This window comes from Plectropomus leopardus, chromosome 11, assembly GCF_008729295.1.
Source record: "Plectropomus leopardus isolate mb chromosome 11, YSFRI_Pleo_2.0, whole genome shotgun sequence".
NCBI classification, from domain to species: Eukaryota; Metazoa; Chordata; class Actinopteri; order Perciformes; family Serranidae; genus Plectropomus; species Plectropomus leopardus.
Genome location: NC_056473.1, coordinates 16,821,283 through 16,848,333, shown reverse-complemented (window position 1 = coordinate 16,848,333; position 27,051 = coordinate 16,821,283). Strand labels below are relative to the sequence as shown.

General features: G+C 40.8%; 1 protein-coding gene across 2 annotated transcripts in view; it reads right to left on the bottom strand.

Moving 5' to 3' along the window:
- met (MET proto-oncogene, receptor tyrosine kinase) overlaps nucleotides 1-27,051 on the bottom strand; it is an 80,565-nt gene that overhangs the window by 35,827 nt on the left and 17,687 nt on the right. For both annotated transcript variants that reach the window (XM_042496085.1, XM_042496086.1), the window contains exons 3-10: nucleotides 15,661-15,864; nucleotides 7,400-7,528; nucleotides 6,816-6,992; nucleotides 4,010-4,167; nucleotides 2,628-2,742; nucleotides 1,352-1,488; nucleotides 885-1,049; nucleotides 26-125 (exon numbers count right to left, since the gene is read on the bottom strand). In XM_042496085.1, coding sequence (XP_042352019.1) covers nucleotides 26-125; nucleotides 885-1,049; nucleotides 1,352-1,488; nucleotides 2,628-2,742; nucleotides 4,010-4,167; nucleotides 6,816-6,992; nucleotides 7,400-7,528; nucleotides 15,661-15,864 — 1,185 coding nt within the window. The remainder of the gene's footprint in view (nucleotides 1-25; nucleotides 126-884; nucleotides 1,050-1,351; nucleotides 1,489-2,627; nucleotides 2,743-4,009; nucleotides 4,168-6,815; nucleotides 6,993-7,399; nucleotides 7,529-15,660; nucleotides 15,865-27,051) is intronic.

Sequence of the window (27,051 nt, the reverse complement as noted above, 5' to 3'; positions counted from 1 at the left end):
GTGCCAAAACCATTCTTGCACTCACCACATAGAAGACCTCAGCATCCTGACCGGTGGTGAGGACCATCTGGGGCTGGAGGCCGGACTGGAGGAAGAAACCATGGGCCGACACTGTGCAGCCTCCGCTACAGTGAGGAAGGGGGGGGGGTGTTAGCCTTAGCATCAGACATAGACACAGTAGATCCCCACTGGGACGGGACCTGCTATTAGCGTTAGCAGTTTAGAGCCACTCGTCACCTCCTACTCGTTTCCTCCTGCTGTAAAACTGAAGCATTAATCTGTCTGGCCTCATCCACAGACATTCTCAGTCACATTCGCCCTCGCCTTTTCTCTCTTTGACTTCCTTTGAGGTGAAAAAACATACAAGTGCTCAAATTTGGAGGAAATTTATCAAGCTGACAATAACAAATACTGATATCCAAACCATTTCTGAAAATCTTAAAGTGTAAGCCAGGGATACTCAACTTGCTTTGCTTGGGGGTCACTTTTGCAAAATGACAGGAGGCCAGGGGTCAGTCGCAGCAGCCCCATACATTTTTCTTGGATTTAAGGACATTTATAGGACTTTGGGATGTTTCTAGAATTCTGGGACATTAGTCGCATCTGTTGAGGGGTACGGGAAAGTCCACTGACTGTTTTTTTTCATTAAACAGGCTCTATTTTGATGCTGTTTTATGCACTCTGGTACCTTATGTATACTAGTACAAAACAATTCCCAGTGTGAATCACTTTATTTTTATTGTGAATTAGAAAATGGTTGGGGAGGGGGCACGATTTGGCCCACGGGCCATAAGCTGAGAATCAATGGTGTCAGCAGTTCAGCGCTGGCCAAAACACAGATGTGGAGAATAAAAAAAAGCCTATTCTAAATGATTATAACTGACCTGACGAAAGAGCGTGAGGGCTGGATGCTGTTGATGATTGGATCTTGGTTGTACGTGAACATCACAGGCGTGTGGAGCTCCACCGAATCCACCGTTAGCTTCACAGGTTGCTTGGAAAGAACAGCGTTTGGAGGCGTCTTACAGGTCAGCATGGTGGACGACAAGCTGATGGTGGAGGTTGGGGTGAGGAGAATGAGTTAACACACAGGTTATATTGATTTGTTAGTGTGTACAGTGGTAGCCATTGTCCCCTATTCATGCAGAGGAAACAGGACGAGGAAAAGAGCAAAAAAAAGACACTACAACTTCACCAATTTGTTTGTGAGAAAGCAAGAAAAAAGCAGAGAAACAGACATGCAAATTGTATTTTGAAGAGTTTTTCCTGTTCTGCAGTGCAAGAGGCAAAGAGAATGAGAAAAAGAGAAGAGAAAGAAAAAAACACTTTAATACAGAGACTATGAACTGACCTTTGGATCTTACAGGCTGCTTTCCCTATTGTCACCTCTCGCTTGTTCCCAGTATCCAGGAAGGCTCCTCTGATGGTCAACATAGTGTTTCCGGACTTCGGCCCGAATGTCGGAAAGATTTCGTGGATCACAGGGTCCTGGATGCAGAGACCACCAGAAACTTTAAATAACTCTTAAGTCTAATATTTAGATAAGCATCTCTGTTCAAATGGACCATAAATACAGTTTGGCTCGTATCACATTGAGACGCGTCACTAGAAACACATCGCAGGCAAAATCACTGTTTTCATATGGTACACCATGCCTTGCATGTGCTCTTCTCATGTGCTGTACGCCATGTTTTTCTAGCATTTTTTAGAATTGCAAAAAAGTAGGAATACTCTACTCTACTACTCTAAGCTGAAGAGACTTTCACGTTTCGTGACTTTCATGAATTTTGATGCTTTTAAGTGTCTTAAAAAAGGGATTTGCTAACAAGTGGCTAAATGAGACGACAGGACGTCATCAGGCCAAACATGGCTTTACAGCCTTGTGGTGGTGATATCATGCGACCCTGTTGTAGTTTGTTTATAGCCTAATGTGAGCTTTTTACTTCAGGTGACTGTATTTAGGCCTCAAAAATCGTAAAGTGGTGTTATTTTGTGAAGATTATCTTACTGAACGAAACGTGTAAGTATCATAAACAACTGACAAAATCCAATGGAAAAACCTCAAAGGCTTTTTGTTGATGGAACCAGGGTGATGCCAAGTTAAACGTCAGCCTACAGAAAAATGTCATTCCTGGAGTACTGTACTTGCGGTAATTGATTACTATAAATGTAACTAATCGAAGATCGCATGTAAAAAGTTGCATGAGCAGCCAGGTGAATCTCTGGTGGGTACAAGGCTGTTCAGGCAATAAACAGACTAGCTGGCAAGTTAAGTGAAAGAGAGGCAACTTGTAAAGGAGAGCATGGGGGAGATTAGTTTGCGAGTGTTTCTCCATTAATCAGATTGATCACCCAGTTAATCATATAGGTGCACCATGATGTTTGTTTTGCTTGATGCACTTTGCCAAGGCGTTATTGAAGCAGCTGCACGTGATGAATTCCTAAACTGATTCCTCAAGTTTACATGCTGACACTCTATAAAATTGGCATCAGTGTGTATAATCTTTCACATGTCTACATGTTGTGTTTTTTCTTTGTTTACATCATATCAGACACTCTGATAGTACTTTAAAATACACAGATTTTTCACACAATGCAACCAAAAAGAAAAAAAGAAAAATTCTTACCACAAAGGAGAAGCCCTCCATCTTGGCTACCTTGTTGCCACTGGTGACCTTCACTGTGTGTCCTGATGAGGTGAAGTTCCCACTGAACACTGGGGAACACTGCATCTCAGTCCACCTAAATACAACCCCCCAAACAACACACACAGACAGGCATTATACGCTGCTGCAGCCATCCAGCATTTATCCTAATTCAATGATTATCTACTGCCCTGCAGTAACGCACAAAGAGTCAATCTTCATCTGAGATTGGGTGGCTGGTGTTTTTTTTTTTTTGCCCCCTCAGCTTGTAATGAGGTTGTTCGTAGCAAAAGGGGCTTTTGAATGGGACATGGCCCCAGTGGATTTGGGACAGTGGAAAGTCTGGATGCAGAGATTTTTCCCAGCAATTTTTCAGTTAGACGAGTCATGTGTTGAATGCAGCGGGCTGCGGGACGGGGGGGGCTTCTTAACATTCTTCCTTCAACACAATAACCCCCATTAAACTCTGCTCTGCCCCTATAGAACGCCAGTGTACGGGTCCCTTTATCTCGTAAACACCCGCCACTTAATGCATGTCTCTCTCTGCTGGAACAAATGCTCATTTCAAAATACACAAAATATGCCAATATAACATGCACACTTGACAAACAAAAATTAGTACATCAACAACCTTGCACAAAATACACACACAGGCACAGGATGCATTTAGTAAGGCTGTGTACTGGCAAGAAACTGGCAATATGATATGTATCACAATACAGGGGTTACCATTCAATATACTGAGGTACTGTAACAAGGCAATATATTGGGATTTTTAAAAATCAACATTTGGGAGAATTTTCATTATAATGAGCTCAGCGCCAATTGGATAAAATCTGAGAAAAAAAAAGAAATTTTAGTTTCTTAGGCAATCAGAAAAGTGCAATCTGAATGTACATGTTTTACAGTCCCAGTAACTTTCAGCATCATAGCACTACTTTTGTGCAATTCGAGCGAAAAGAATTAACATAAGCTTGTACTCGTGAAAAAAAAGTGCTTGCATCTTATAGGTAGAGAATTTAAGAAAATAAATTATAAACAGACAGCTAACACTCCAATAATTAAAAAAACGATATAAAGTTTTTGAGATACATTAATCATCAAAAAACATAGTGTCGTTATTTGTTGGTAAAGATTCTCAGTCATCGAGTTTATTATTAATTCTAGGTGCTAAATTGTTGGCAAGTTGACTACAGTTCTAGCTGAGCTCTAACTGTTTAACTGAAGAAGCCTCTTGGATTAGAGGTGAAACGTTTGCAAGAATTTCAAGCAAGCCAAGTTACCTACGATTTAGCACCTAGAATGTTCCAATTTCATACACCTTTATTTAGCAAGATGAGGAAGAAAAAAAAACACACACACACCTGTTAATGTTGTCCAGTCTGGACAGTTTGCAGGGAACTCCCGCCACCTCCACTGTAACCAGAGAGGCCTTGAAGCTCTCTGTTTTGTCGAAGCCAAAGTTGCGGCCACACATTGTCACCGCTGTGGAGCCTCGTATTGGTCCAGAGGTTGGAAAAACCTAATGCATGCACAAATTACATTTTAAACATTAGTTACCAGTCTGATATCATATTAAAATCCTCATCAGTACCCTGGTATAATTGGTAAATGGTAAATAGACTGCACTTATACACTTCAAGCACCTTTCACCCCATTCACACACACACACACACATTCATACACTGGTGGCCGAGGCTACCACACAGTGCCACCTGCTCGTCAGATAACCATTCACACACACTCATATACTGATGGTACAACCACTGGGAGCAGTTTGGAGTTCAGTATCTTGTACCAAGAACACTCTGACATGTAAACTGCAGGGGCCAGGAACTGAACAAGCAACCCTCTGATTGGTGGACGACCTGAGCCACAGCCGTCTCACGAATTCTGGTAATTAATAAAGACCATGACCGTCATGAATAGTCTCTGTCTTACACTACAACTAATGTTTCTCCATATGAACACAAATTTTGCTTTAAATTCTTTTCTGGCTGTTGGGAGAGGATATTGTTGCCCCACCTGTCTCTCCCTGTTGTTGTTGCAGGTGTGTTTGTTTTCTCATTGGCTTTACTTAAAGGTTAAACATTACGGACGAGACTTTTCTATTAGCCTTTCACTCTTTCCATCTTGCAAGGACCTTTAAACCTCAGCACTGAAACTACGACGTTTTGTGACTCTCTGTTTTGTGCTGTAAATTAATGCATCTTTGTGCTGTAAGCAACCTAAAATTAGCAACAGGGTTATCAAACTTTCTTAAACATCAAATTTAAGGACTTTTCAAGGACTTTCCAGGGGCAAGGCCCTCATATTTAAGGTCCCAACATGTCATAGTTTGAGACATGGATAAGGTTAAATACTACTAACACTGAGAATTCTAATAATGAGAAATAGTAGGCTTCTCAACTAAGCTGTGTTACAGTGCTGGCAGACAATATCAAGAATTTCTGTTCTTGCACAAAATATTTTAATTTGAGTACTTTTAATGGCCCATTTTCAAGGATTCCAGGGACCCATTAAAACCTGTACCAAATTCAATCATATTTTTCACAATAGCAAATTACAGTGCAGAGCCTCGATGAATTTCCTCCCAAAAAAATGAATTTCTTTCATTAGACTGGATCAGCAACTGATATAATCAATACATTAGATCAATTTGCTTTTGGGTGGAGTTGGATTTTTTTGGGGGCATTTTTTCCTAAAAAATCATGTGCTGAGACCTTGAGAGTTAAGCAGTGTTACTTACTTACTAACTTAGTTTATTTCCTAATCTACTTTAATTTTAGAGGTTTTTCTTCATATTTATTTGGGAATTTACTCAATTTACCTGTTAGATTAACAACACAAGTAAGTGATGAAGATGAGACTATCCTGCCATGAGATTTTAAAAAAGTAAACTATGACAGTTGGAGGACATCTAATAGATATGTGTTGTATAAGAAACTTCCATGCAGCCTTTCTGCAGTCTAAAAGAAAAGCCTTTAAAAATTTGGCCTGTTAAAACAGTCCCATAGGAAGAGGTGTTTTACAGGTTCACATCCTATTAACCCATTTTGTTGCATTTAGTGCCATGAAGGTAGCTTGCTGTTGTGTGTTTTTTTTATTTGGAGACAGTCTAACAGTAAGGGGTGCAGCATTTCAGTCATAAAGAATGAACACCACCCACACTGAGCTCATTAAAGTCTCTCAGTGTCAGAGCTGTGTTAGACAAGACAGTGCTGCTGTAAAAGGTCTGGTATTTGGGGAAGGACTGTGACCTTAAGAAAAGCCACACTATAGAGACAAATATAGTGCAAACACATTAAGTTCAACAGACAAGTTAGATGAGGTGTTTTTGGAAGGAGAGGTGTGAAAGAGCATCTGAACAAAGTCTGAGTCCAGCATGATGTGATCACATGACAGGCATCCCAGCAACTGAATCAGCAGGAAGCTGCAAGTTTCTTATTTACTTTTGGGTTTAGTTATTTGCACAGTGTTGAAACAGCACAGAACAGGACAATGAAGTATTGATACGTTTAAACACGCAACAAATTCTAAAATCTTCACATTGCAATCACGTTTCGTATTAAAATGAGAAATAACCCCCTTGCTGCTCTGTAAAACCAGTCAAGTAGCACTTACAGTTTAAATCAGTGTCTGTGAAAACATGGATGCTTCTCATACATCCCAAGATTAGCATCACCAATTTAGTATGAGACCAAATATTTACCCATCTGTTACTAAGTTATGATGTTTAATAATGAACAGAAAAATGTTTCTGCAGAACATTATAATGTCACATTGAAGCTGACCTTTGACCTTTTGGATATATAGTGTCATCATCTCATTGTTCTACTCTATTAGAAATCTTTGTGAAATTGTGTGTGAGTTAAGTCCAAAAACATGTTTTGTGAGGTCACTTTGACCTTTGATCATCAAAATCTAATAAGTTCATTGTTCAGCCTAAGTGGATGTTTATGATGGAAAACGTTCCCTCAAGGTGTTTTCGAGATATCGATGTTTTTGAGATATCGTGTACACGAGAATACGATGGATGGATGGACGGACGAATGGAAAACGGAGGCATAAAAACACATTCTAGGAAAAGAGCGAAAGTGGGTAGTGATGAGTAAAAATAGTCAGCCTCCTGCCCTGATCATCACCATGGTGACTAGCTGCTCTGGGTACCTTAGTGATGACAGGTGTGCAATAGTCCTGGGTCCATACAGAGGAGGAAGGACACTGCTTGGCTCTGGTGCAGCGTCCATCACACCAGCCACATTCTGTCACCGGCGACGATAGCAAACAGGAAGTACAGGTGGTCAACTGACCACAGCCGGGGCCAATCAAAGGGACCTTAGTGATCTAGAAAGAAAAAGATTTACGAAAGTTAGTTGTATCATTTGTGTCCGATACAATTTCCTCAGGATGGAAATTAAGTAGAATGATGAAAAAAAACAAAGTGTTTGCTAGCAGAAGCCCTGCAGTAAGCCTCCAGGAACATTATTCTGTTTTATCTGTTGGCTCTGCTCCATGTTCACTGTTGTTTATTTTCTTTCAGTTAAAGGGAGTTCTGGAAATCATTTTACTAATGCAAGAAATTCATACGGATTATGTTCTTGCTATAGTTCAAAACTGAACAAAGGACAGTCTTGAATGTGTAGAACAGCGATATGTTCTCCACATGGCACAACATTCCTCTTAAAGCTCTTCCCATTTGCTTTGGAGAGAACCAAAAGGTGCATTTTTGTCCTTTGTGTTTCCAAGCCCACCTTGTTTCCTGTGGCCATCAGGAGAGCTCCATCTGAGCCGCCAGTGTCCAGCAGTGCTACACTGGCAGAGACAGGTCTGGTGTCCAGGCGGATGTTGACATGAGGAGAAGCAAATCGAGAGAACAGCACCTGAAAAAAGGAGGACATGTCAAAGCATTTGCTTTAAAGGGATATATATTAATGTAGAAGCAACACTGTCAGGTATCTGGCACACTTTACAGTAGGGATACTCAATTTGCTTTGTTTAGGGCCCGCTTTTGCAAAATGACAGTTGGCCAGGGTCACGTCGCAGCCCCATACATGTTTTTAAGATTTTAGGACACTTCTCTGATTATAGTACATTTCTAGGATTTAAGGTTGTTCCCAGGTTTTTAGAATTTTTTGGGGGGGATTTAAGGACATTTCTCCGATATTAGGACAATTCTAGAATTTTAAGATGTTTCTAGGATTTCAGGACATTTCTGAGCTTTTAGGACATTTCTAGGATTTTAGGATAGTAGGTGCTTAGCTAGGACCTCTGTTTGGGGAGTGCAGGAATCCTCTATTGGCACTTTTTTGATTATCAATCTCTGTGTTAATACTGTTGTAAGTACAAAAACAATTCCCAGTGTGAATCATTTTCTTTTTATTGTAAATCAGAAAATGGTTGGGGGGCTGTCTGAGTATCAAAAGTTGAGTATCACTGGTTTTATTGTATCATTGGCTCAGAGTTGCTGTAAATGTAGTAACTTTGTTATAATAGAACAAAAAGTGAGCCAACTATGGATGAGATCAGCAAACAATCTACCAGACACAGCAAACTACTGATGGGTGGTGCCAAAATCAACTGACTAAACCAAGGTTCAGACAGTGAGCTTTAAATTAGACAACCGTGCGAATCCTTCACCATCCTCATCGCGAGAGGAATCATAGTAACCTGTATTCATGCATTTAAATATAACCTGTTATATATAGCCACAGAAATCTACCTTATAATAACGCAAATAATAATCGACTTTGTGTGTACAGCATCTTTCGTATAGTATAATGCAGCTCTAATTCCTTCACATTAACATAAAAAGGACACAGTCTGCTGCATTCAGCCATTTGTATTTCTCTCAAAAAAACAAAACAAAAACCTTAATCGTCCTCTCCACCAGCTTGTACTTGCATGTCTTTTAGATGCCGCCAGACTCTGCCAATAGCAGGGCATCTGCAATGGCTACATCAAGTAGACTATTAAAGGGGGATCGTTTGCAAAAACAATCAAAATGCATCCTCCTTGTTAACCTGCCATCGCAGTGTTTCTATTTTAGCATTGCAGCATTTGTAGTTGGTTTTGAAGTCCAGCTAACATACGGACTAATTGCATGCATTAAAGGGATAGTTCAGAGTTTTTGAAGTGGGGTATATGTGGTACTTGGTCAGTGTATTTCATACAGTCGATGTTAGTTATTAGATCCCCAGTTTTTACAGAAAGGGAAAGAGTTCAATGTAACCATATTGAGAGTATTTTCACTGCTTTCCCTTTCTGTCAGACAGCTCATTCTGAGGGGAAAGCCATTAACGCCTGCAGTTTCCCATCTATGCTCTTGTTAAAGCCAGAAGACTCCATTGACCAAAACAGTCATTTTTGCTTGGGTGCGTGGTCACTGAAATTAACTGTATGTAATATTCTGTTAATGGATAAGTACCCCATACAGCACCAAAAAAAAAAAAAAAAAGGAGAACCATCCCTTTAATTTCACTCTATGCTACTCAGCCAATCAGATCTGTGTATTATTTTAGGCAAACCGGTCCATCTTCCCTATAAAAAAAGATGACAGGGTACATCTGCTGCCAAAGATACAGTATGAAATAAAATAGAGGTACTTGAAGCCATAAGGTAACCTTATTGCAAGATTTTGGTGTTTGAAAAGTTCCCCTATTTTTTAAGGTAACCAGCACACAGGTAACACAGGTCAGCTGAGGACGCCTGGTTAGGAGGTGGGATTTTGTTTCCTCGTCAGCACTGCTTTACCATTGTTACTGTGTTTATTTGAAATGTTTCAAAACATTGTACACTGATACGCACCATGAATTAAATATAGAGGAAAGATTATATGGAGTCTGGAATACACAACAATAGAACCGTAGCATCGCCTGAGGACAAACGAAGCCTCGAGGATTTAAGCTGGAAGACATCAACAAGTTTTTTGGCACTGCTCCAGCACACCTGACTGGGAGTTGGTTGAAGGAATATGATCCAAAGTGTGTCATTTTCCCTCAGTGCCGCCTTCATGGAAGTGTGGCTTAACGCAGAGCTGAATATAAGTAATTTCATCACAATGTTTCACTGCACCATGCCAGCAAGACTGCATATACAATATTAGGCCACTTACCCAAGTGCTCTGAATTGGAATGCAACCATTATTAATTTAAGCCTTCAATAAGTTAAAAATGTTTGGCAAATAAAGATGTCTGGCCTGTTAAAGGGTCTAGACTGGCTTTAGAAGCAACCCTGATTATGCATCCTCTAACAGGAATTTCGGCAACAGCTTAGAAATCAAAACTTTATAACATCTGAACTTTTATTTATTTTGTAACTAATTTTTCTAATGTCCCAATAATTTCGAGGTGTACATCACCAAAACAATGACCCAAAAGTGGGTTTTTTTTGTTATTTTTCTAATATAATTTCTGTCTCTTACAATGGGTACAAAAAGTCAAGTAAACACATTTAAACTTTTTTGGTCATCTTTCTGAACAGTGAGATGAAAAAAACAATACTGGTCTGAGCTCTGTGTGTTTAGTAAATATATTAGTTTGGGAATGGTTAAGCCTAGCTTAAAGGAGTAGGTCACCTAAAAAACAATATAAATTGTTCATAGTATTCACCACCTTTGGCTCTCTCTGGTCCCAGAAAATGTTTCTATCAAATTAAGTTCAGAGCAACAAAAAAATGAAAGAATATTATTCCAAAATGACTTGGACTAAGGCTGAATGAAACACAGCAAAAAAGGTGTAAAAAACTTTCTGACACTAAATGAAATCCTTCACAGGAGGAGAATCCGATAATGCTTTGCTTAGATTAGCCAGTGCATTTTTTTAGCTCTCCGTACTACCATTAGACAGAAAACTTGTTCAGGTACCATCAAAAAGCCTGGAGACGACGGTATTACATATAATTGATATTGTTTTGGGGTTAACAATTCCTTTAATGAAAATTTGAGACAAAGACACAATATATTGAATTGATTGCATGCAATTAGCAACATTTGACAGCTATAAAAGTAGTCTGGCAATCAGTAAGCTTGAGCCTTTACAAATGTAATCTGCCTGCAGACACAAAATCCTGATGTCTTGTGTTAACTGTATTTTATTTTGAAATACATCACTGTTTGCTTATGAGCAACAATCCTTAGTTCAACTTATTACAATTTGAGGAGCTCACCTGTGAAAGAGACTTCCAAATTGTAACTAAAGGGGCTATGAGAGAGATAAGAAACTGGTTTGGTGGTGTATTTCAAAATAAAATACAGGTAACACAAGAAATCAGGATATTGTTACCTCTGACATGTTTGATGAAGACTCTCGCGCGAAAGAAAAAATTTTTTTAACTATACGCGTTCTCGCACTCACACACACACCCACACACACACACACACACACACACACACACACATTCAAGCATGCACACACATGTTTGAATACATACACAAATACATACACAATCACAATCACACTTCGTGTCTGCAGATTATCGCACTCATGCAGAAGTTGCAAGAAAACACTTCAAATGACTCTCACGTCAGGAGTTATAAGCACACATGCCATACACAGATGGATGAACACACTGTTCTCATTGGCTCTCTTGCAATTATACACACACATGCAGTCAACACACCTGGAACAGCATTTATCACTTGCGGTTACACTGCAATTACAAGCCCGGGAGCAAACTGAGCAGAGCAGGGTCTCTAATGGGGTGTGTGGTTGCTCCAGTTACATGAAGCCTCCTAAATTATACCATTCCCATATAACACGCATGCACACGCACGCACGCACACACGCACGCATGCACGCACACATGCACACACACACACACACACACACACACACACACACACACACACACACACACACACACACACACACAAACACACACACACACACACAGAGAAACAGATACAGTCCACCAGCAGACACAACCTTTGTGCCATGTCAGCATGGATGGATCCTCCAAAAGCAAAGCACTGATGAGACACTGCTGGGCTGGGAGTTACGGTATGTGTATGTGATTCCAGTAAATACTTACACACTCAATATAAATTTAAAATGTGATTTTCTAGGTTGGCTGGTACACTACTCGCCCTGGCCTCAACCTCACAAATGCCTTGTTTTCCAACATCATTCCTCCCACTGTTTGAGCCTCATGATCAACGTTAGCTTTGTAACAGCAAGTATAATGGGTGGCTTTCCGCTGGGGCTGCAGCCATACAACAGGCATCTCTCTAGAGGTAATAGCGGTGTAAATTACAGCTTATTGTATTAAGCAGGCGGGGGGAAGTTTGGCCTATAAACACGACCACTGTGTTATTCCCACAGTGGCCCAACTGAAGCCGAGGGAAACACTTCCTGAGCCAGAAAGGAGTCCATTGGGGGGACAACGCTCTTTTTCTTTCACTGCCTAAACTCCATGTTCCCTCTTGTCCCGTCCGTTGGGAGCGACCAGGAAATGCATGAAAAGTTGACAGGTTCTTTTTATCGTACTAACAATGAAATGAGCTGCCAGAGCAAAGACGAAACACCTCTCATAGATTCTTATAGTAGCTTTTCTTTGGGTGAAAGCAGGCGGCCGGAGGGTCATCAGGTCAAATACACACATTGGAGAATCAGAGCCGAGAAAGTGAATGACACCTTGTGATCACACCTGGGTACCTTTGAACAAGGTTATTTTACAGGAAAAGCTTCAGTGTGAAAGTGGGAAAAAGAGGGGATGAAATACAGCAAAGGGCCAAGGTTGAACCTGAACCTGAATCTGCTGCAGCGAGGACATAGCCTTTTTACATTTGCCATTCACTCTACCTATTCCAATAGGTGAGCTATTGGTTTCCAGTCAGCTACAGCAACTGAGAGAGTTGTGTACAATATGAGTATTATATGAAAGCATTTCTCCATCATTTTAAGGGATGTGAATGGAAACACAGCCAAAATGCAAATGCACATTCAACAGCATCACCCAGATGTACCGCTCATCATGATAAGAAATGTTTCGGAGATTTGAAGGTTTACATATACCCTTAGTGGAATTAATTGAAATACTAGTATTTTCAATTATTTTCCGTTGTTAATTTTAAAAAATCTGTACAATTGTCTGATCATGTTGCCACATAACAAGAACTTACAAATGACTGGATTTTGGTGAATGCAATACAATTACTACCTTTAGAAATGATAGCCAGAGCTATAAAAATAAGACTGAAGTTGCAAAGACTGTAGTTGTACTGGTCAGTTTGAAAATGTAAAGCTCCAGGAAGGAGAGGGAGGATGTCGTTTCCTGTTCAGGTTTCAACCTCTAGGTTCTAGATAGTACCTTTCATCATGCCTTCTAATTAGTACTTTTCCTCTTGCTCATTAAATTTCTTTTGCATTCTGGGTTTAGGTTTCTTAGAAAGCCATTTTTAAAACATCTTACTTACTTTTTATCTCTTTCTTCTCTACTTTTTGCTTTTGATGCCTCTTTCTCCACCCCCTGTATTTGCCCTCTCTCTTTCTCTATGGCAATTAACCCGAATCAAATCAATTCAGTTTGTGTCTGTTTTGCACGATCAGACAGAAACCTGTATTGCTAAGTCTATACTGCGTCAATCAGAATAATGTTATTAACATTTGAAATATTTTTACCAAAATTTACAAATCTAATACAAGTTAAAAAAATATCAGTGCTCAGTTCATTCTGTCACAAATCTCTCTCTCTCTTCCCTCTCAGTGATGTACAGAATATAATTCGTAAAATTTAGCGTTTTGTGGTGCAGGACAGCTGCTCTCCTCCTCAGACATTCTAAAACCCTTCAGCTTAAACAGTGAACTTCTCAATTGAGCAAACCACAAAAACAACAAAAAAGAAAAAACTGAAGGACGGCCTGGAAGGGAGGGGGAAGACGCTGGTAGAGAAACACACAGCAACAGCTGCACGGGACACTCAGTGAGTAGAAATGCCGTGCGAGGGAACGTGTCAGTGAAGCCCGCCGTTCACCATTAACGTGCCGTTTGGCTTGTAAGCCCCCTCGCAACCCACTACCACCATCTCTACCCCCTCCCTTTCCATGCAGCTGTCGGGCCTTTTTTCCATGTTTTTTTTTTTCCATGCGTGTCTTTTAATTCTTGTGTTTCAAAAACACGTGAGGTAATTCAGCTTTGTTTTAGCCCTGTACTGGACGATGAACCATTACAGCATCACTTGCTGCACTTTACTCTGCAGCTGTGACCATTGCATGCATGTGTACAGTTAGTATGGATGGACAAAATAGTTGAAACACCACATGAAAAGGGAGGGAAAGTGACTGCAGTGAGTCATAGTCTGACATGCATCTACACAGACTGGTCATACTGAGTTAATTAAATCAGATGCCAAGATGCTATATTTTCCTCTGGTAATCAGCACTTGTGTTACTCCTCAAAACAAAACAAAGCGGACCTCCAACAGTCAAAATCCACATTTGAACTGCAGGTGCACTAGCATAAAAGCTAAAAAATGATTACAAATGCCAGATCTTCATCTGGAAAGTCATGAAAATGTATTCTTACTTGAAACCGATTTGTGTGTCTCAATCTAAAACCCAGCTACAAAGTTAAAAGGATGAAGGCTTTCATTAGACATCTTAAATTAAACATACAACCATTGTTTCACATTTTTAATATTTGAACATGCTTGAACCGATTTTGATCCTAGACATCTTTTGACCTGAATATTACAAAAATGAGTGCTAATCTGGAAGCCAAAACCCTGCTAAAAAGAACACTGGCCACTAAGAACATACACTCTTAAAATCTCTACTCTTGGCAAAAAAAATATTAAAAGTTTTTCCAAATGTGTTTTTAATGACAGTACTACAATTAAAGATAACTTGCAATCAAGGGCAGTGCTAAATGATGCTTTTCTCCATGAGAAATGCACATAACCTTGATGGAGTAAGGAAGGGAAGTGGAGGAAAGAAAGAAGGTTAATGTCTTTGTGTGTGGTTTTTCAAAGAGGTGTTTTACTGCTGAAACGATGGTCTTTTCATTGGGCTGTCTATGCAGTAGAAAGACACAAATACTTTTGAAATTGATGCTGTATGACAAGAGTAAGCAGAGATAAAGGGCTGCGACATTTGCTTTTGCTTGAGAGGTTGAAAATCTACAATTCCCAGAATGCACTGCACTGCACCCGACCAATAAACGCTCTCGCAAGTAGGTGACATTATGTGAGCTACCTGTCTGAAAAAAGTATGGCGGCTGGCAGGTGACAGGCAGTCTCACATTAGAGTTAAAGGGTAAGCTGAAATATGTGTCTGAAAACGTTTTAGGTGAGACATAGGCAATCTGTAGTTCAAGCAAGAGTGAGAGCCAGCAGATCTGGTTAAACATAGACATTTAAACACACTACACACACTGTTATAATACAATACTGGTTAAAGATCGGCAAAGTTCTCCTTTAAGTGTTTTTATTATTTTGTCCATGTTACAAAGTAGCATGGGATAGTCCAATGTCTGTCGTCAGTTTTGTTTGTGAGGTCACAGGTCTTGTTCTTGTAAGTTATGCCATGACTAAAACCTTAACATATGATTAAAAACCCCCAAAGCAGTATTGGCAGGTCAGCTATGAGACGTTAAAAGCAGCTGACAACTATCAGGTGGGTGAAATCTACTGTTGGTTTGTACAATGATAGGCAAAATGGACTGTGTTTGCTCAGATGGCAGACTGGAACGTTGGCTTTTAGGAGGCTCACTGAGCACAGGTTAAAGGTAAGCAAATTGTGCAAACAGAAAAGATCCCGGAGCTTGGTCAGAGTTTCGCCCAACCTGCCTCCAGCAAAGGCACCTGGAGCTGTGCTGTGTCTCTAGCAGGGCGCTTTCACTGCTCACATACCAACATCCTGCCAAATTTACATGAGCAATGAGAGAGGGAAACCAAACTGGCCACTGTCGCCTGGGGCTTTCTGTTTATGCCTAACTGCTAGTATTTTCCATGCAAATTAGGTTCCTGACAGTCTTTTTAAGGACATTCATTGTAAAACAGAGCAACATGGTTTCGTTACCTGTATGTGGCGACCGTCGGCAGAGCCAAGGTATGCCACTGCACGGCCATGGACTGGCACCACTGTTATGGAGGTAACCAAGGTGTTCGTCAACTCTTTGTGCCAGTACTCCAGCCTTTGGACAAATTGGGTCACCTGCAGGCGATATTTGCTCTCTTTCCCTTCATGAATTCCCTCATGTAGGTCACAGTCATCAGATGAAGTCTGTGAAAAAAACAAAAAAACACAGGCATCAGTTAGAAAACTAGAATTACCATCTTATGGTTGTCTGGCCTAACCATTTAAGTTGTAGTTGAATTTCACATCCATGTCTGTCCAGATATGTAGCCATGACAATTTACAATTGCAAAAGAGCTAAATACTGTAAAACATGGACACTTCTCATACTTCTTCCCCCACGCAGCATAGATGATCTATACAATCAGCACAGTTTTGACAGTGTTTTCTGCAGAACATTATGATGTCACAGTGAAGTTGACCTTTGACCTTTTGGATACAAAATGTCAGCAATTCATCATGTTATCCTATTAGACATTCATGTAAAATTTTGTCATAAATAAATTCTTAAGTTATGGCCAAAAACATGTTTCGTAAGCTCGCAGTGACCTTCGACCACCAAAGTTAATCTTTGAGTCCAAGGAAATTCCCACAAGGTGTTCTTGAAACATCAAATCTACTCAGTGAATATTTGTGCCAAATTTGAAGATATTCCCTTAAGACATTCTTGAGATAATGTGTTCATGAGAATCGGACACACTACTCAAAAACAAAATGCCTCCGCCACATCGATTGCTGGTGTGAAGGCATAAAAATCCCAGCAGTGAGCTCCAAGAATAACAAAATATACAATAAAGAGCACAGTCAAGATTGTGTATTTTTTTATTGAGACTACAGGCATGATATTGATATTACATATGACAAGCCAAGAAAAGTCAGCGACATCTGTGTAGTCATATTTAATACTGAATAAAATCCCCTTCAAAGTCGTGAACTTATATAGATAATGCACTGCAAACCATATTTTCTGGAAATCGTTAGTAAGATTAGATCACCTCATCCAAACACTTGCTCTTCTAAAGACTACTCGTTATATAATATCATGTTGAATCTGCTTTCATATATGGCGCAATGGGGGAGGGTTAAGAACCAAACCTCCTAAGCCCCCCTTTAGCTCTGCTTTCATCAGGCCGTGCTCGTAATGGAGGTCTCGGCGTGATGTTACCTCTAGGGCAAATACATGCTTTGTTAAACAGAAATTTTCATGGAAAACAGTGAGAAGACTTTCATGCTGTTTTTCATTCCACAATCTGCTTCTTTCCTATCCAATTGGGCAACCCCACTTTTTTGTCTCTTTCATTCCTCACTTGAGTTGCGAACCAGAGTCTGTTGCTTCAGCTCCACTCTGTGTGCAAATGTCACTGGGTTGTGCAGATTGTTGTGTCTGGAGCCTTTGGAGCATACAGTAAAAGCACGGACTGTAGCCAGGGCTGGATTTAGGGCCTTTCTCTATCAGTGCCCCCTCCTCTTACTGCTCTCTCGCTGCCCTGGCTCTTTTTGTGTTTAGTCATGGCCTCCTGTCCCTGCCTCAGGTTTCATTAATTATTAATGACCCAGAGGGTGGCGGGCCTCTTGTGGCTCTTAAGGTCCTTGACCTGGCTGCCTGACCAGGCCTGAGCTTTCTGTTGTTTTCTCAGCTTCAGTGGATGATGACCTCTTCAGTGGAGTCAAAGGAAGGTGGGGGGGGAGTACAGGTGAAAGATTATTAAGACCTGTGGACGGCTTCATTCAAAGTGCCTCACAGTGCCAAAAATCCACACAGTTTCAGCTGGAAACTTTCCGCACAGAGATGTTTGTGACCTCAGTTTTGTCCTTTAATTCCAACTAAAAGCTAAAACTGATTTTGTTGCATCCACAGAAGTCTTATTTTATCACTTACAGACTCATGATCTCTTTCTGCCTCTATCTAAAGCCCTGCCTGGGTCATAAGGCCATTATTTTCGTCACGTTTTGTAGTCTTTGTGCTGTATCATTTGTTTAGTGTAGATCTCAAAGGCAGACTTTGAGGTTGAGGGGAACAATGGTAGCACAATAAATCAGGAAAGTTTCTTTCTTGGTGACAGTACACAGCTGAGACGATCGGGACCGCACAAAGTGGAAAGCTGAAGAAAAGCAAAGAGACCTGGCCAACTGACACGCAGCAAACCTTGGTTAAATTAAGTGTCCTTCAGGCCAGGCAGCAGTAAGTTAGACAATGGAGAAGTAAAATCAAGGGAAAATGTGGAGGATATTGAAAGCTGGCTTAAAGGTTGGATATCTTTATGCCAAATACACAGCTGTGAGGTGGTGCGGCCAGCTGATCTGCACTGAATTACTTGGTGTTAAGGAGAGCAGAAAACCGGATAAGAAGTGACACTTTGTGACTGAAATTGATTTGAAATTGGATAAAGATATGGACACGTAGTAGGAGATGAGGGGATGATAAAGTCAAAGGCAGGAGAATCTGAAGTAAAAAATTATACTTTGTAACATTGAACTTTCAGAACAGATTAAGTTTAAGAAATCTGACAAAACTCTTCCCACTTCTCAAAAACTACAACAGATAGAGACGTCATCACTGTGGAGATTATGCCATGCGGCTCAATAATCAAGCACTGGGCTGATTATTTTCAGAGCAAACAAACAGGACTTTGGGATGTTTGTTGAAAGGGAGCAGGACGATGGGAGGGAGAACTGGAAAAGGTCTTGGAGGCATACCTCTGCCTCTGCTGAGGTATTCCCAAGGATCAAGGCAATGAAATTGGACAGTGGAAGGGGTGTTTTGACAGTCTTTGTTTGAAGCTCAGCCGCTGTTATCCATGGCTGTTTCTTGGCACGGAGGAGAGAGAGTTCAAGAGGACGTCTCACTGACATGGAAGCAAACAGGTTCCTCCAGAAAGTAAAGTCTTACACAAAGTTAGATAAAGAAAATAAATTTAAACACATATTGTTATTTAACAAAGTTATTTTTGACAACCTCTATTAACAACTAAAGACTTGAACAGTTAACAGAGGCCTGTGACGCACAGGAATACAATATTTTCATAATACATTTTCTAGCTTATTAGAAACACACACACACACACACACACACACACACACACACACACACACACACACACACACACACAAATCTAGTAAAAACCAAGGAATAGCGCCAAGTATTGTTTAAAAAACTCATGATACCAGTACCAATATCAGTACCCTTAAAGTGATACTGATACCATTAGAGTACTTCATGAAGCATTCAGGTGTGTAAAACACCCCTAGACACCACACAGGCATTTAGTGTAGCTATACTTATAAACACTTTGGTGGCATCAAAGCAAGTTGAACTGCTAACTATGTCAAACACACTGCGCTTAACTTCACCACACTACAGATTTTATGTGTTAGCACTGCTGCGGTAGAGAGCTATTCACACAACGCATTAAACCAAACAAATCTTGCAATGTTTATTCCATTTCTGGGTACAAAAATTATCAAATGCAGTTTCAGTACTAACTGGTACTGGGTTATCTCACTCTGTACCTTCATAAGGTATTGAGAACTGATACCTAGCCATTGCAGGGAAAACTTAATTTCTTTTATTGCTCCTCAAACCTTGTAATGTTGGTTTTAAAACACTGACAGCAGCCTCCAATTCCAAGTATGAGCCACAAGTGTTAGAGGGCCGTAGGGAGGTAGGGGTACACATTGTTTGAAAAAAGAATTATTTTCTTTGTAGCTGCAAGCAAATAAGTAACTTTTTAAGTGTTTTTATTGTCTTTATTGTCTATTCTTGTCAGTGATAATAAAATGCAGTCCAGTTTTGATGGCAAAACTTCTTTTCACCTGCAAGTCATCAATGCCACATGTTCTTGGCTTTGCTAGTATTGGCTTCATCAAAAAACCTTCACTATGTAGGAAAAAAACAAAAGTAAAATCCACAACTCTCTGAGGTCCGTTGCTTGTGCCACTGCTGGTCCGCAGATCTCTTACTAGCAGGCTATCCATCAAATGTCTATCAATACTGATTCCATTTGAGGTCTAAAGGTAAACTATGCAGGAATTGTTGATTACTTTTTGAAAAAGAAGCATAATCAAGAGTGAAAGAACTCATCAGCTTTTTGTATTTGCATATTTTGGTGCTGTGTCTGTGATTTTTGGAGCTTCCTCCTGGATGTATGCTGCCCTGAACACAGCAAAATAGGCGCAAACAAGAAGTTACAGGCAGAGGCAGAAAATACACCACTTTCCTTTTGGGTGATCAGTGATGATTGAGAGGAGTTACTTTAATATGAGTCTATACAGTGTTTTGTAGGAAAATACCAACCTTTAAACCAATTTTTACACCTTTCTCTAACATTCATCTGTTGGAAGATTTACAGTACTGACAAGAGCATCTGATGTTCTACATCTTTCAGCCCATTTTGTGAACGTGTCTTTCAGCCATAGAACAGGCACCGTGGGGCAAGTACGTGAAATATTGTACACCTTTGCTCTATACTCAACCAGCATCCATTGTCCCTAAAACAACGCTGTGGCGATAGGGTTTCGGTGTCGTGGGGCTCCTAAACCCTGCAGCAGTGCTCAGAAGAGTCAAAAAGGGGGTGAAAGATGATCTGCGTGGTCTAATGTCGTTTTCATACTCTCACTGTGGCCCCTGGGTCCTGTGTGAATAGACACACTAATGCCTGAATTATAAACCATGGACTGGGTTACTGGCAGGAGAGGGTTTGCATACAAACACTGTCACTGCCGTGCAAAAATAGTGTAAAGGCGTTCTTGCTAATGTACAAAAATACACGAAGTGTTGCAGAGGCTTAGCCCAAGTTAGCGGGCTTGCACACATGCACAAAGTCTGTCTCATTGCTGGACGCTCAGCTGGCTCGCTCACTGGAATAACAGACCTTTGACCTCCGCATTGCATGTGCAATTGTGCGCTCCAGACAGCAGAGAGGTTTGGTTGTCGTCAGGGTGTGTGGAAATGCATTTTTCAGAGAAAGTGAAATGCAAAGGAATGTGGAGTGCACAAATAGACCTGTGTGCGTGTGTGTGTGCATTGTTGCAGTAATGTTGGAACACACATTACAGTACACCTGGACTCAGGGTGCACGTTACTCTGCAACCTGACTCTAAGTCACTGTAATGACCGTGAAGTGTGTGTGTGTGTGTCTGAGCACACAGGTGGCTAGTCACACCAAGTGCATGGAGTCATGTGTTAATGTGTGTGTGTGGGTGCAGGGGACTGTCAGGGTGTTAGGGACAGTTAAGGGAGTGAGAGAAGCAGACAATAAGGCGAGGACAGACCGTGGCGCTCACAGTGCAGCTGGCCTCGCCCTCAAGTGGGCCCCCAGACGCCAGGCAGGACTAAGACTTTGTTTATAATGGGGCCCTAAGGTGGGCAGAAAAATGGCCTCACACATAAACAGGTCCAACAGGAGACAAAGAGAATAATATGTGAAGATTATGGTAAATTTGAATTCTCCATTTTTTTCAGATACTTGAAACAACATAGAAAATGTATGGTAGTAGAGAAATTCAGCTAAAAGAGGGACATGTTTTGATTTTGTGACACCAGGATGTTTGAAGACCCTATGGTGATGTGATAGTGCTAAAGAACAAAACTTGCACTCTTTTTTCTATGTAGGTTAGGACACATTTTACAGTGATATTTAGGAATTTATGAATATGTCCAAAATAGAGTCTGATCTGGAAATGACAGCCATCATGGTGTCACTCGTTGTGGTTGTCTCTGTGCAGTGATGCAGCAAGCTGGAGGTTTCTAAAATCACTGGTTTCCAAAGGACATCCTTCATGTAAAATCCCACATCTGTCATTTGCCTGCATCTGGAGCTGCAAGTAGCAACTACTGAAAAGTCTATGCTCTGAACTTAAAGAAGTATTTCACCAAAATAAAGAAGGCCCTCATATAAAAATAGGTCATTTGTAAAAAAAAATGCTTTTCTTTTTGATGAGTAGAGTCAGAGCTGCAGCTGCACTTGTTTGCGGGTAATTATCACTGATCACAAGCCCCAAAAATTGTATTTGGGATGCAAATTTGCAGATCCTAGGACAGCAAGGGAATGACCTGCCTTACCTTCACTATGACTGGCTTGTGACTGGTACTTGTTGTCTTCATTGGTTGGATTGGTTAGGTTTAGGAGTGGGATTGGTTAGGTTTAGGCTAAGAATGTCAGGATAAGCAAATCAGAGGCAGAGTAAGGCACTATCCTAGGAAACTCAAATTCTCATTTGGGGCATTTCCATCATGAGTCCCCTAACTTTATAAAACTGCAATTCTTAATTTCTTGACTATTTTTACCAAAGAGATTCATGTAGCCCGTCCTTAACCATTATCTGACCTTACCACACAAACCCTTTTACCTCCAAATTAGCTCTCGTTCTTAAACCGGTTTCATTTAGGACTCCTGGAACCATGATGCTATCTATGAAACCAGCTCATGTTTCCACCAGTTACAATAAGAGCCATTGTAATCAAGGCTGTGTCATCAGTGGAGGGCGTTGTGTAATGCACAACAGAAATACACATTAATATCAAGATGTCAGATCACAGATACTCTGCGAACTTCTGTTCTGTTATAAGAGATATTTGTTTTTATTCAACATGAACCAACTACTTATGAGGCCACATAACATTTCTTTTGTTGACTTCTCCATCCTCTGTTTCCAACCTGTAGAATATGACATGTCCATTAATGTTGTCAAAGTTCACACTTTAGGTTTGGTTTTAGCTGAGAACCAACTCTGGGGTTCTTGACTAACTTCTTTTAAAGTCAAAATACTCTGATGGGCTCAAAATTTGGTGCGGGGACCGGAGCGTAACTAGCTCCACGTTGGTGGAAAAGAAATAACAGGGGAAAAATGATGGTGTCTGTGATGGGATTTTGTTCCTATTTCCCGTGAGGGAATGTGGTTTGTACATTATTCACGCTCACAACATGCAATTTGCATTAAGGAATTCGCATGCTTATTCTAGCATTTTAAAGCCTGTGTTGGTAAAGTCTTTCCCAGGGAAGACGTGAGAAAGAACTATGGTCTAATTTTGTCTTTATTTGTTGCGCACAGTGATGCACTGCCCACAAACTACAACCACCCAAAATAGCTTACCTTTACAAATCTAACATGTAAAACAAATTCCTTCCTGTGCACTGCCAGAACTCTCACACACTACTGGCAGATGCTTAAAGTAAGATCTTGTTGCTTCATGAAAATATCATCTGAAAGCCTCTGTGTCTCTCTCCCTTTCCTCCAGACTGTCCTGAGTTAAATTTTGCCCCCTCACCCACCTACTCTCCCGACCTCCCTTCAATTCTTCTCTTGACTAAACACCTTCCTCTCTTTTTTCTATTTCCTTTACCTCCCTGCATGTGCGAGCGCACACACACACACACACACACACACACACACACACACACACACACACACACACACACACACACACACCTACACACACACACAAGCAGTCTATTCTAACAGTTAAAAATCTGTTTGTGTGTGTTTTCCAGGCTTCTCCCACACAGGAACAATGCAGCTTCCAGCCCCTCAATGCCACTAAATCACCCCAACTGTATGAAACCTGGCGGGGTGAGTGATGACCCTGCATCCTCTGTCTCCTCTGCCTCCAATAAGAGACTAAAATATCATCTCTGAGAACACAGTTAGAGATGATTTTTCATCCCTGCTTGACACAGCAGCTTCTTTTTCTGCATGTATCAACATATTTTTCTTCTCTTCTTCTCTGAGATCTGGGATTTATGCGATTCAAAACATGAGGGAAGAATGATGGACTGCTGAGTTTGGTGATCAGAGGCCAAAAGACACTATTTCTCTTTCTGGGAACTTTTGTAATTTCGCTTCTACTTCATGGGAGCAGTACATTCTTCAGATGAGCTTTCCAGAGTTGTGTTGCAGACCCACATTTCGGTCAGACTGACACAGTAGCTAAAGTTACTGTCTGTAGATCAAAGAGGATTAGAAAGGTCAACTCCTTAATACATTCTTACACTTCAAGATAGGGGTGAGATATTAAGAGAAATCATCTTTCACATAGAAAAGTTCCTAAAATTATTTTTTTAAAGGGCTGATTTCTGTGGTATTTGCATGAAGTCTTTTTTTCATTGATGATTTATATTAGAGTACATCCATGCACGCTGTTATCCTAGGTGTTTCATAAAAGCCCCTAACATATGAGATACATTACACCATATAAACCCAGGCTTGTCATGCTTGGTTTGCATTTTCCGCATGAAACATACGGTAAAACATTCCCACCAGACTCACACGTTTCTCAGTGACTTTTATTTGTTTAAATACTGAGGTCACATCGATAACTGTGACATCTGCTGTGAGGATGCTGTGGCAGGGACTCTCATGATGGATATTACCAGCTGCTCTTACTGTAAAGGAGACAAGACTGTAAGCTTTAAGGGCTTTTCTTTGGCATGTTTGGCCATGCAAAGTCAAACCATGCTGCACTAATTTACATTTACATTACCGGTTTAAGCTAATCAAGTTGTCCCGAGATGGACTGTCTTTGGAGTTGGTTCAAAGCACAAGCTCATCATCGCTTAAAGACACACCTTCAAGTGCCCTGTTGTAGTGAGATGCAAATCCTTGCTGTTCAGGCAGATGTGCCGAGTCAAACCAAAGCAACACATGTCAGGGTTTTTTTTTTTTAAATGCATGAGCTCAACAGATAAAACTCCATTCACCTCCACTGTGTTGGGTGGAGATCAAAATCTCAAAACCTGGACGAATAAAACTACTTTCATGACTAGATACCACCACATGTACAAAAGACTGCATGTTTATGTTAATTTGAGTGAACCCAAACCTTTAATTTAAGAAAGTTTACATTCACATTGGATGAATGGTGTAGGTAGTGCAGTGTTTTTTATATATAGTCCCCAAGGGTAAAAAGAGCTACAAGCATAACATGGATGAATTTGGATGTAAAACATCCTGTCTAAATCCTTTCTGACTGCTCTATAACTAAAGGAGTTATGACACTGGGTAATTTTCTGGGTGGAAATGAGCAGCCACATCTTGGTTTGCTTTTTCAGCCTGCATATTACTCGCTCAGGACATTATTTTAGAGCATTAATGTCTTTCTGAGGTCAGATCAATCTGCAGCCTGGCAGCTCAGTGGAGCGATCCATCGTATTTACTGAAGCAGCTGCTTCTTCTACATGTGCTCTTAATTATAGAAACACATGAACGTAAAGGCGGTGGCGGTGGGGGGGTGATTTAGTGTTGAGGCTGCTTTGGAGAGTTAGCACCAGTCATCTACTTGCATGACTTCATTAGCATTACCCTCTCCCATTGATTACTAAAGTCAGAGGGAGGTTAAAAAGTACAGCTGTTTTGTTGTGCACAGCAGTAACTGCTTCAATGAAAATATCTAAATAACTGTCGCTTTATGTCGAGGAAGACTATATTTGGTTTGAAACACAAATGTTAATATAAAACTGAGATTTTTCAACTTTATTCAGCTTATTTTTTTTCCCCCAGAATTCCTGCTTCCTAGCAGTCTGGAATAATCAAATCCACCCACCGGTACAGACACTTGGCAGGATCTTCACAGTGAAGATTTCACTGCGTGCAGAAATTGCCGAAAACAGCTCCTCAGGCCGACCATTTAAAGCATATTGCCATCATGACTATAAGTGGCTTTCGCTTTGCTTTTCATTTTTTTCAGATTAGAGGGGCAATTCTCCATCTTGAAGACATATTGAACTGCGGGGGCCTAGCTCATACATGAGGTAAGGCAGGGAAACAGCAGCTGGAGAGCTGCAGCCCAACGGCAGCCGTTGAGGAGCAGCCAGATAACCTCAGGTTGTAAACAGCACTGGCCTGCGCTTCAGCAGTGAGACAGCTTATCAACTAAGGGTCAACATAAGGTCTGAACACTCAGGCCTCCTCATCTCAGCACGTCCTTGGACAAGATGAGATCACTGGCAGACGCTGCACTGGCAGAAACTCGTACTCGTAGATCTCAGATCAGAGCCAGATGAAGAAAACAAAACAAATATCACTGCAGAGCATCAGTGGCAGTGCAAGAGAGGGATCTGAAATATAGCAGCATGGAAGCAAATGTTCTTCACAGGGAATGTACTTTTTATTGCTCAGTGGCATGGCCCTTCACATTTTTCCCTTTTCACCAAGTGACACAGAAAAGCAAATGTAATACTCCAGCAGTTTTGCATGGAAACCAAGAGAGCTAAAAATAACAGTGAAACCCCACAGACGCACAAACAGCCAAAACCTCATCAAAAAACTTCAGAAAACAGACTGTGGTTTTTATAGAAGGAGATCTTTATGAAGTCACCATAAAGTCTTTCACTGCATGTCGTGACAGCTTGCAGGTGGTGGCCATTCGAGTCTCTACGCTGCATGACGAAGCAAACATCACCTCTGTCCTTGGAGAGCAGACCACAAGTGCAACAATGCACCACTGTGCTTTCACACTTGTAAAACTCCTGGAAGTTGGCATCTGGCTTTGCAGTGTTGCTCAACCTCCCTCTCACACACTTTGTATGCATACATCAAAGATCTTCAGGGGATCGGGCTCTGAATAATTTTGCTGCATCTGCTTGAGCTCACATACTGAGCCACCAGGCCTGAAGCCAGAATTTGTAATGCTGAGGACTGGAAGAGCTCAGGATCCTGATTTCATGATGAGGGCTCGGTTCCATGTTTTACTTTGAAAAATGTACTGGAAGGTGTGATGCAACCTAACTATAACAATGGTTTCTTGACCTAAAGGCAAACTGGTAATCAAGTGCCCGTCCCCCCGCCCCATCAAAAAAAAAAACCAAAAAAAAACCCAGTAATTTAGTCAGAAACCTGTAAACCTAACAATTTGTTGACAGCATTTTTGGGATTACACGTTTGATGTTATTTTTAAGACACTTTGATGCTGTTTTATGTACTCTGGACCTTTATGTAGTAAACCAAAAGGTACAAAAACAATTCTACTGTGAATCATTTTATTTCTATTGTGAATTAGAAAATGGCTAGGGGGCCACTGGTACACTATCGGGGGCTAGATTTGGTAAGTTGAGTATCACTGCTTTAAACCAAAACAAAATTGTCCAGCTGCTTTTGACCGTAAAACACATCACTCAGTTTCGAGAAAAGCTACTCAGCCCTCTCAGGTGTGAGCTTGTCTTCCTCCAGCATTATGATTAAAGCCCGGATCACTGATGAGGAGGATAAGATCAAAGCCTGGGGAGACAATATCTGCAATGTCCCAGGGATTGACTAGATAGGTTCTCTGTTTGTGGTGCTTTGTTTGGGAGTGCAGCAGGGTGTTAAAAGCCATACAAGTGTACGGACAGAGAGATGAGG